Source organism: Jaculus jaculus, chromosome 1, assembly GCF_020740685.1.
Source record: "Jaculus jaculus isolate mJacJac1 chromosome 1, mJacJac1.mat.Y.cur, whole genome shotgun sequence".
NCBI classification, from domain to species: Eukaryota; Metazoa; Chordata; class Mammalia; order Rodentia; family Dipodidae; genus Jaculus; species Jaculus jaculus.
In genome coordinates, this window is record NC_059102.1 from 175,776,394 (window position 1) to 175,788,294 (window position 11,901).

An 11,901-nucleotide genomic window follows, 5' to 3' on the forward strand; every position below is an offset into this window, starting at 1 on the left:
GATCAAAATACTTTTTCCTTTTGTCAATTTTCAAGCACTAAATCCTGCCTGCCTAATAACAGCTAATGCTATAGTTTGGTGTGGCATATTCCTGATCTTGGGCATTGAAAATTTGAAGCCTTTCACATTTTCCTTCATCTCTAGACTCTGAACAGAACCATTCTGCCCACTGTTTCTTTGAGCATCTTTTATCTCACCAACATCCATTTTATTTCGATTTATTTACTTTCTTATTTTTGATGGGTTTTTGTTGTTTTGAGACAGTGTCTACCATGTAGCTTAGGCTGACCTTGAACTGATGATCTTGTCAAGGCTCTCAAGTGCTGAGACTGCAGGTCCCCGCACCCACACTCAGCCTTTTGGACTTTGTGATAACAACCTTTCTAACAACATAGAGGTGATGTCTCCTTAATTGTCCTGATTTGCATTTCCCTAATGACAGTAGTGGGGAGCAGCATTTCCTACCACATGTGGCCATTTGTTACTCTCTTGAAAATATCTGTTGAGAATGTTTACAGTGAAGTTTCTTGAGGTTTTCTATTGTTTTTATTATTTCTGTTGCTTGTATTTTGACTTTCTAGGCAAGGTCTCATATAAAATGACCTTGAACTTCTGATCCTCCTGCCTGTACCTCCGTGTGCTGTGATTACAGATATGGATTTTATTTTTTCAGTTTTTCAGGCAAGAAATCTACCTCTGAGCTATGTCCCCAGTCCTTTCAGCAGAGACTTTTGCAGCAATAAAAATGAATATAGGGCTGGAGAGATGGCTTAGCGGTTAAACGCTTGCCTGTGAAGCCTAAGGACCCCTGTTCAAGGCTCGGTTCCCCAGGTCCCACGTTAGCCAGATGCACAAGGGGGCGCACACATCTGGAGTTCACTTGCAGTGGCTGGAAGCCCTGACCCACCCATTCTCTCTCTCTCTCTCTATCTGCCTCTTTCTCTCTCTATCACTCTCAAATAAATAAATAAAAATGAAAAAAAATTTAAAAATGAATATATACAACTTGTAGAAGAATTGATGGAAATAAAGATTATCATGTTATGCAACATAAGCCGGATTCAGATAGACAATTCTTATCTAATTTTTCTCATATTTTGAATATAATTGTGGTGGTAGGTGAACGAACGGGAAAGTCAAAGGAGGACTATTAGTAATATAAAAGAAAAAGAGGGAGAGGAATGAGGGGTATGAAAGGATCATCCAGGGAATAATATGATCAAAGTATATTATATTCATGCATTGCCCTATCACAATAAAACCCTTTATGCTATATAAATGCAAGTCATTATAAACATTAAATAATGCTCAAATTAAACTGGATTTCACTGAAAATAAGCATGAAATATAGTTTTTTAGTCACATTATCATACATCATGTAGTCATTGTCAAGTTTGGTTTGCTGGAAATGTGGACAAGCAGGTATTATCACAGACTGGACAAGTCCGTGGATTGCATTTTAACCAAAACTATAAATATCAACTTTATGCCACTGGAAAAAACACTATAACTGCTAGGAACTCACACTTAGACATATTCTAAAATGGTCCATACAAGAGCTATTGCCATATGAATTGGCTACAGAAAATTACAACACAGAATGAATCAACTTTGGTAAGTCTTAATAAAGAAATGTTTGGCTGGGCGTGATGGCGCATGCCTTTAATCCCAGCACTTGGGAGGCAGAGGTAGGAGGATCGCCATGAGTTCGAGGTCAGCCTGAGACTCCATATTGAATTCCAGGTCAGCCTGGGCTAGAGTGGGACCCTACCTCGAAAAACCAAAAAAAAAAAAAAAAAAAAAAAGAAATGTTTGTACAGCAAAGAGAAACCTGATGATAAAGTAGATCTGTGTGAGCTGCTTTAAGAGGATCTATGGGAGGCTCAAGAGTAAATGCAACCATGTATACACAGAAACATAATTACTCATGGTTATCTATAAATATGCTTGTCTTTGTTCAGAATAAATATTTGGAGAATATTTGTATAAAAATAAATATGTATCTGTAAGTAAAATTAAGGACTCCATTGAGAGGTGGGGGAAGGCAATGTACAGTTTAAAATTTTAGGGGTTCTATTTTAATACCTCTCATAATTACTGTACTTTTATTTAGAATTTAAAGGGGGAATAACAAAAGATTTATGTGTTGCTGAGTAGCTGTCATAGTGCTGGAAAGTGCTATGCAGGCTTCTGGAGGTGAACATCATCTAGAGTCTTACCTAGCCATGAACCCTGCAAGTTACACAACCAAAAAATGATGTTATATAAATAAAATCAAACAAAATTTATAGTATACATAGCATTTCATATTACACTGCATAAGCAGAAAAAAATGAAAAGAATAATATGATTGAAAATAAGGAAAGGCGTGGCAAAGAAAATGATACCTGGATGCATTAATTCAGAGGTGTGTATAAGTAACATAAAGCAGAGCTCATGGGTGCTGGAAAGATGGCTAGTGGTTGAGGTCACATATTTGCAAGGCCTGATAGCCTCCTCAGATTGGACTCCTAGCACCCACTTGAAGGCAGATGCGTGGAGTGGTGAATGCATCTACAGATCTCTGCGCATCTGAAGTTCATTACCAGTGGCATGAGGCCCTGTTGTGCCTATTTTTTTTCTCTCTCTCTCTCCCTCTTTCTCGTTCTCTCTTCTCCCTCTGCCTCTTCTCAAAAATAAATAACAAAACAGAGCTTTTATTATACCATAGAATTAATCAATAATGGCATTTATATATAATTCATGCTTTAATAAATTATCATGAATGAATTAATAAGAAGGAAAGTTAGTATCATATCTAAGAGCACCTTTCAATCCAAACAATATATGTCCATCAACTAAGCTACTCTATTAGTGAATTACTCACTCGTTTACTAATGGTAAGAGTTTTGTAAGAGTTTCATACCATTTATCATCTACAAGTTTCACAGATTATGGATTGAAGGGTTCTGAATAAGGTGCATGGTTTTATAAAGCAAATGTTTATGATGGGCCCTTTGAAAGGTGCTTCCTGTTCCTATCATGCCACTTATTTCAGATGGTATCATCATTGCTTTAAGAAATCCAGTTAAGTGGAAATCTATCATACTGAATAAAGTGGTCATTAAAGTGACTGAATTCAAGGTTAGATTTTCCTGAATATCAGTGTTGGTTACTTGAAGCTATAACATGCAAACATATTTTATAACATAAATTAAAAATATGAATGTATAAAAAGTGGGAAATATTTATATGATATAAATAAAATAGCTTCTCATAATTAAATGTGATCAAGATGTCAATGCTTTTCAAAATTAATTGTACGTTTCATATACCATCATTCAAATACCTAGAGAAATATCAAACCTGAAATTATTGCAATGTGGAAAAATTATATAGTCTTTATATTATAAGTCAAAAATCTGATTTGCAAAAAACAACCAATCAAGCAAAAATAATTTAAAAGAAGGTATATAAATATTTGGACATTACATATTAGGTATACAGTATATCAAATTAAAGAAGTTTGCATACTTTTAATGTATTGGAAAAACACTGTAGAACAACAAATACACTTAAATTAGTAAGAAAACATATATCCTAATTAAAAATGGACAAAGGATCTGAATAGCTATGTGTTCTCTCAAAAAGAGGCTTAAATATATTCATCCCATATATGAAAAATGATACAAAATGACTCAAAACCATTGATCATAAAAGAAAGGTAAGCGAAAACTGAAAAGAGACATCCCTCACAATTGTTAGAATAGTCATTATTAAAGACCAAAAATTGGTGTAAGATACATTGGGGAAAGGAACCCTTGAATATTATTAGTAAGAATCTAAAATTGTGAAAAATAGTATGGAATGCCCCCAAAATTTTTAAAAAATCGATCTTCCATATGCACTTCTGGGAAGAAGAGTACATTAGAATATTATGGCAAAGGACTTTGGCCACATTCATGCTCTTCACAACAGTATTGACAATAGCCAAGGCATGGATTCAGCATAATCATTTGTATATCAGTGAATGAGAAAAGAGAGTATGATACACACTGTAATACTACTTACATTTTGGAAAGATGAATTCCTTTCATTTGCACCAACATGGATAGCTAAGTGGCATGTTTAGCTATATGTTAGGAAAAGAAAGACAGAGCCCATACGATCTCCCATATGGAATCTAACAACATCTTGAACCCATAAAAATGAATGAACAGAATGAGGGATACAAACATCTAGAATGGGGTAAGGAGGAAATAAATAAGTTAATATCCATCATGTAAAATGAAGATAGTGTAAGAGAGAGACAACATATAGGGACTTTTTAATACATATAAAAATAAAGGATGCACATTATCTCTAAAGAGCTCCATCAATTTAATAATAATGGAAAACAACCTGTAGAACAATGCATAAGATGTAAAGCATACTTGAGACCACCAAAAACTAGACTGCCAATAAACATGAGACTATTCTCAACTTCACTAGAAATAAGTAGTATGAAGCCCACAATGAATAAGATTCTTTACTCATTACATTCAGAAAGCATTAAAATTTGACACAATTAAATGCTGAGGATATAGAACAATTTAAAATTAAATGTAAAAATAACCTAATTAACACAAAATAATCTTTTCAGGATTTCCATTGCAAGACTGTGTGAAATATAAACAGGGACACTCAGGTGGCCAGTAACTGAATGGTCACACCATCTTTGCTATGTCTATGTATGGGGTGATGCACAACAAGGAAACTAAAGTGATATCCAATAACACAAACCTTACAAAAGCAATATTGTGGATTAAAATATCCAGAAACTATGCACTCATATTTTTAAGGATTATAGGTAAATTTATTTATTTTTTTGCATTTTGTGCATCTGAATTTATTTTTTACTAGTTATGTACACAGTGTGTATAAAGCCATGTTGATACCATTGTTAGTTTCCTCCCTGTCCTCCCCACTCTGCAGGGACCCTCCTCATTGGGGAATATGGGTCATGCATTGTGGGGTTAGGCATTAGTTATGGGGAAGAGGCAATGTCTCTGTGCATAATGACCCAACATGTGGCTCTAACATTCTTTCCGCCCACTCTTCCATAAATTTCCCTGAGCCATGTTGGGTTCTTTTTAAGTCTGCTTCAGTGATGAAGTCTTGGGAGCCTCTGTGTCTCTGGATATCTGATTTGGTAGGAGTTGATTGTTCTTTGTGTCTATATCCTTCACCCTTGTGCTGATACCAGGTTCACCAAGAAAGCAGCACTCTTGCTCATTTCCCCAATTTCTCTTAGTTTCAGCTGGGGCTCTGTTGAGGTGTGATGGGGTGGTTCTCTCCTTAGGACCTATATTGATCTGAAAAAGAGAAACAAATTCTCCAATAGAGAGTGAAGTTAGCTCCAGATAAAGGGATAACCACTGACATTTTAGAGATAATTTAATAGGTATAGGCTCTCTTGTAGCCCACAATTGGTAGGAGCTTTATAATGGAGAGTGGGCTCAGTTTTGTATATGGTTCTGACTTGTTTGCCAGATCCAGCTGTGGATTCTGTTCCTCTGAGTAGATCAGTTAGCCAAATCAAGAGCAGTTGGTTTCTCACTGTAGCAGACAGCTTCAGGCTCACTGAGATGAACTTCTAGACCAGACACAGTTATGGAGGAAAGGGATTTATTGAAGCTTACAGATCCAGGGGAAGTCCCATAAGGCAGAAGAAGCTGGCCTGACTTTACAGGCCAAAGCAGAGAGAGAGAAGCACAAGCCTAAAGGTCAAAAGCCACAGCACACTTCAGGAACTCCAGCTAGGCACACTTTGTATATCTTTAGATTGAAATCGGAAACCCATCACCAGAACTTAAAATCCACCCAGTGACATTGCCTCTAGCCAGGTAGCCAGCAGATGCAAACTACAAACAAACAACTGAATAAATTGGAGGCAATCTATTCTATTTAAACCACCACATTCTGCCCTTGGCCCCCAATACATTTATAACTATTACACATTATAAATTTTACTCAGTTCAATTTCAAAGGTCCCCACAGCCTTGACCAATTTAAGATATTAAGACCTGTAAAATCAGACAAGTTAAGAATTTCTAACATATAAAGGCACAGAGTAAACATTTTTAACTGGTTATAAGGCATAGCAAGGAGAGACTAAAACAATACAAATTCAACCACCATCAAACAAACATCAAACTTGTTCAGTTCAAGTTCAACCTAGCCAGAGACTGACAGTCTTTAGATTTTCCAATTCCACCCCTCCAGCTGGGTAGAGTAGCAGGGGAACACTTTCATCCCAGGCCAACAGTGCACTCCATGGTAGCCCTTGCACAGTCCTGGAATATCCAAAACATCTTGAGGTCTTTATGCAAACCACGGTTCATCTTCCAAAGGCTCTTTCAGCCTATCAGGGCATCATGCCTTGCTTCATGCTGCATCTCAGCAGCTCCTGGAACCATGTGTAATTCATGACCACTCCTCACATTTTCCAAAGGCTCTTTTAGCCTACCAGGGCATCAGGCCCTACCTCATGCCACATCTCAGCAGCAGCTCCTGGAAGCATGTGCAATTCACGACCATGCCTCACATTTTTCATGCTTCTGAAACCAATACCAGGTGTGTAGGACACAGCCATATTCTTAATTCAGGTATGAAACAAATCATAGCCTTGAAAAGTAGGTTCCTTCTCCAATCAACTCTTTCCAAAAGTGTTTGCATTTCTATGATAGTATTTCCTCAGGCATCCTTTCCATGGTCCTTTAAGATTGCTAATGTGTTTGACAATAGCATCTTGAGTAATCTAAAGCCAGTCTCTGTGCCAGTAAATTTAACTTGCTTAAGGTTTTCCAGCTTAAAATCTTAAGTCTCTCAATCCAATATCTCTAGCCAAGCATATCAGTCCATTACAAATTTAACCTTGATCAAACTCTCTGGGCCTGGGCAGCAGGATGCATCCAGCCCTTATGCCAGTAGCCCAGTTCCAACAAAGTCCTCTGTAGTCTTTCCTTCTCCTTAGAAAGCTCATAAACCAAGCCTCGAAGTTCAATGCCGTCTGCACTTAGCATTCTCAGACTCTTATCAGAATAGTCCATAAAACTTGGCTTACCACTCCAGAAGACATCTTCAGTTGCAAGCAACAAGTTCTTGCCTATTCCTCCAAAACAAAGGTTCCAAAAAATCAACATCCACATGGTCAGGTACATCTCACCCCACTCCTGGTACCAAATTCTGTAGCAGACAGCTTCAGGTTCACTGAGATGAACTTCCAGACCAGACGCAGTTATGGAGGAATGGAGTTATTGAAGCTTACAGATCCGGAGGAAGTTCCATAATGGCAGAAGAAGCTCACCTGCCTTTACAGGCTCAAGCAGAGAGAGAGAAGCACAAGCCTAAAGGTCAAAAGCCACAGCACACTTCAGGAACTCCAGCTAGGCACACTTTGTATATTTTTAGGTTGAAATCGGAAACCCATCACCACAACTTAAGATCCACCCAGTGACATTGCCTCTAGCCAGGTAGCCAGCAGATGCATACTAAAAATAAACAACTGAATATATTGGAGGCCATCTATTCTATTCAAACCACCACACTCACCATAGCTGTGTGCCACTATTGCACTTGTGTGAGCATCATGTCAGGTTGTTTGCTGCTGAGTAGCATAGACCACAAGTTGCTTGGACAGATGTTGGTCATTTTCCCCCAATCATTCATGTAACACCTTCTAGCACTAGATGATCTATGAGCTAACTGTCTGGGGACTGACTCTCTTCCAGATTCCAGCCAGGTCACTCCATGCTCTATACCAACAACATATGGTGTCTTTAGCAGTAAGGTCTTACCACTAACTTTTAGTGGGTCATTAAGTACTCTGACAGAAATCTGTCTTCTTCTGGGAAATCTTGTAGGTCTCTCTGATCATGAGCTCATTGTAAATGATAGCCACATGCTGGTACTGGAAATTACAGGCCAGGGCCAAGGAAAAGAAGAAAGAAAAAAATATGTAATGTAAAATAGATAGAAAGAAGAGGGAGAGAGACAGAGAGAAACAGGAGAAAATTTTAAGTTATATAATTTAAGAATATGCAAGTTGTTAGAACATGTGTGTCTGAAATTTTATTTTTAACTATGACTTTTAAAAAGATAGCAAAGAGAGTACCACTGGGAACAAGGACGTAAAGTCATCAGTTAAGGAGCTGAAGAGATGGCTTAGTAGTTAAAGAACTTGCCTGCAAAGCCAAAGGACCTCAGTTCAATTCCCCAATACCAATGTAAGCCAAATGCACAAGGTGGCACTTACATCTGGAGTTTGTTTTCAGTGACCAGAAGCCCTGGCACTCTCCCCCCTTTCTCTCTCTCTCGCTCTCTGCCTCTTCCCCTCTCTCAAATAAATACAAATAAAATATTTTTAAAAGACATCAATTATGTATATCAAAGTACTTTCAATGATTTTAATAGTAATCTGGATGAGAATCTACATAATTTACAAACAACAGCCATATATTCTTGAATATACATTAAATTAAAGCATTTTTAAAGAATAAAATTCTAAAAATACATTTTTCATTCAAAAAATAAACTTATGGGCTGGAGAGATTGCTCAGTGGTTAAGGTGCTTGCCTGCAAAACCTAAGAATCCAGGTTCAATTCTCCAGTTCCCACATAAAGCCAGATGCAAAATGTGGCAGATGGATGTGGAGTTCATTTGCAGTCACTAGAGGCCTTGCATGCCTATTCTCTCTCTCTCTCTCAAATAAATAAGTAATATAAAAAATAAACTTATGTTCAACCTAAACATCCTCATTGGCTACTTGGATCCTCTCTATAATAGACATAAGATTATAGGTAACAAGCTAGCACTATATCTTGAATTTATGCTAAATAATAGATTTTAGGTACTCATGCAACAAAATAAAGCTATGTGTGTATCAATGTAAAATGATGGGCATGTTAATATTTTTACCTCAGTAATTTTTATTACCTATATATATTCTATATTGTTGTATTCCCTCAAATGTAACTAAAAGCTGTGGTTGATATTCCCATATTTTAATGAAAATGCTTATATGTTATTTCCAGTCTGTGCTTATCAAGATGCTGAAGTTTGAGAAAAGGTTCATACTACTTTTTTATGAAAATTTGAAAAAAATATTTTAACAAAATTGTTTCCAAATCTATATGCAATATTACATATAATTTTGGAAGATATACAGTTTATGTGAATAAAGCAACACATCTGTCTTATTGATTCCTTCAACGTCGTACAAGAAAAATGTGAATACACACTTGAAAAGTGGCAATGTTGCCTGGGTTAACATGGAGGACAGCACATACAGGTGTTACAACATGGCTCAATGTAGTTTTCTAAAATATATATTCTCTCATGAATAACTAGTATCTAGGGCTGGAGAGATAGCTTAGTGGTTTGATTCCCCAGGACCCACGTAAGCCAGATGCACAAGAGGCACATGCATCTGGAGTTCGTTTGCAGTGGCTAGAGGCCCTGGCATGCCCATTCTCTTTCTGTCTCTCTTCTCTCTCTCTTTCTCCAAATAAATAAATAAATAAATAAAATTTAAAATTAATAACAAACCTAGAATCTTGCAATGTTGTCAACAAAATATGATATAACAAAATTGTTCATTGATCATGTCTTCTATTAAACACAACATCATCTACTTTTTAAAAATCCTGAACTTAAAATGCAAAAACATTGACTTAAGGAACAGCAGTAATCTTAAAAATGTGCAGATATAAAAAATCTTCCATACACACAGAGTTACAATACCACTGAAGATCCTCTCTTTTGCTCACAGAAATTTCTATGCTTACGGGTCATACTTCTTTCTTTTGAAGACATATGATTATATTTGGTGAAATATTGCTTAGTTTGTAGCTTTGAAAACAACCATAATTCTCTAAATTCTGTTCAAACTAAAAGGCAAGGTAAAATTCATTCTGCATAATGAAAAACCATGTACCTTCTACTCATTGTAAAGAAAGTCTCGCTTACATTCCTCCTATTCACATATAGTTAGTTCTGCTTTGATGCTGTTGTGTAAAGGAAAACTTGCTTGCAGAAGCCACTGAGCAGATGACACCAACATTTTTCTTTTTATTTTGCTGCATTGTTTTTTGCTCCAGAAGAAGGAAGATGTTCACTGAGGACATCTTCTTTTACCCATAGATAACTTTTCACACCAAAGTTTTTTCATAGAATTTTTCATCTCTGAATTTCTCAAGGTGTATATTAAAGGATTCAACATGGGAGTGACAATTGTATAAACAACAGCCAGGGATTTATCAATTGGAAAGTTGGAAACGGGTCTGATATACATGAAAATACAGGGAATAAAAAATAGAACCACCACCATGATGTGGGAGCTGCATGTGGACAGGGCTTTGCGCCTCCCTTTCTGACTGTGCTTCTTAAGAGAGTTTAGAATGACTCCATAGGAGACTAGGAGAAGGACAAAGACCACCAAACAGATGGCTCCACCATTGGCAACCACAGTGAGGCCAATGAAGTAGGTGTCAATGCATGCAAGTCCCAATAATGGATACATGTCACAGGCAAAGTGGTCAATGACATTGGGACCACAGAAGGGGAGGTTGTACACAAAAAGGACTTGAACCACAGAGTGTGAAAATCCTCCAGCCCAGGACATCAACATCAGAAGGATGCAAACCCGTCTGTTCATGATGGTCAAATAGTGCAGTGGCTTACAGATGGCCACGTAGCGATCATAGGCCATGGCCACCAGAAGAAAGACCTCAGCACCACCAAATAAGTGCTCTACAAAGAGCTGGCCCATGCAAGCTGTGAAGGAGATGGTCTTTGTGCTGCAGAGTAAGTCCATAAGCAACTTGGGTGATATGGCAGTGGAATAAACAGCATCCATGAGTGACAGGTAGGCAAGGAAGAAGTACATTGGGGAGCCCAAGGAGGTGCTGGAAATTATTGTCACCACAATGAGCATATTTCCCACTACTGTCGCAATGTACATGAGTAAGAACATGACAAACAATGCTTTTTGCCCAGCAGGATCCTGAGTGAGGCCCAGGAGGACAAATTCTGTGACATTGTTTCTCTGTCCCATGTATTCTTCTTTTTTTTTTTTTAAAGTCTTATTTCTAAGAGGAAAGCTCAGGACAACAAAACAATTATAAACATGACCATGAATAATTTTGTTCTGAAAAATACTTCATTCCTCTGTGTAGAGTTGTGAACTGAAGTAAACATCAAGCAAAGACCCTATGAATTCTTGCAAGGAGCTCCACAGACCTTCATGGTAGTACTCAGATGACTTTTTCAGCCTACAAGGAGCAGGTTCTTTCTGAAGATCTCAGTGGATCGCTACAGGGAATAGACAAAGGAACCACCATCACTTATACATTTAAACTCATCAAAAAATAGCTTACTTGTTGGAAAGCACGTATGTTAGCAATGAAAGCAAGAATTCTATCCTACGTTTCAGAAATCTACTTTCTAGAATGGTATGAAACTCAGACAATATCAGTAAACATAAAATCCATCTTTGGAGCTGATTGTATCTTACATGGGATTAACTTTAAACTATGGTCCAAGTAACACCCAGAAAAGCTTTACTGTAGGTATACCCAGTTCAAAGCTATGATTTTGCACTTTCAGATGTCCTTCCTGCTCACCACAGTGAACCTTTGGACTCTGTATATTGTTTATTAAACTTTAAGGAACGTGACTTACACTGTATCAAATAACTAAGGAAGTAGTCAGTACATTGCTGTTTGAAGCAATTTTGCCATCTGACCATCGGCATCCTCGTGGGTTAGTCCTGTGCGTTACCTTCTTGACTGCATCAAATGCATAACGATTTTCACTCATGGTTCTGAACTGCCCTGTCCATGGCACCTACTTCATCAGCAGCTAGTAATGCTTACAACTAT

The 11,901-nt window shown here is 37.4% G+C and overlaps 1 protein-coding gene across 1 annotated transcript; it reads right to left on the reverse strand.

Moving 5' to 3' along the window:
* Positions 1 to 4,428: 4,428 nt before the first annotated feature.
* On the reverse strand, positions 4,429 to 11,075 carry LOC123457701 (olfactory receptor 4A16-like). The gene is made up of 2 exons (XM_045141961.1): positions 10,157 to 11,075; positions 4,429 to 4,466 (listed from the first exon to the last, which is right to left on the reverse strand). Exons 1-2 carry the CDS (start codon positions 11,073 to 11,075, stop codon positions 4,429 to 4,431), a joined length of 957 nt encoding a protein of 318 aa, XP_044997896.1.
* Positions 11,076 to 11,901: the final 826 nt, after the last annotated feature.

Excerpts from the sequence above, each read along its gene's own strand:
- LOC123457701 (XM_045141961.1), bottom strand. The coding sequence starts at position 11,075 with ATGGGACAGAGAAACAATGTCACAGAATTTGTCCTCCTGGGCCTCACT. Across the intron at positions 4,467-10,156 it reads GTGTGAAAAGTTATCTATGG|TGAAGTTGAGAATAGTCTCA; the intron begins GTAAAAGAAGAT and ends ACTTATTTCTAG.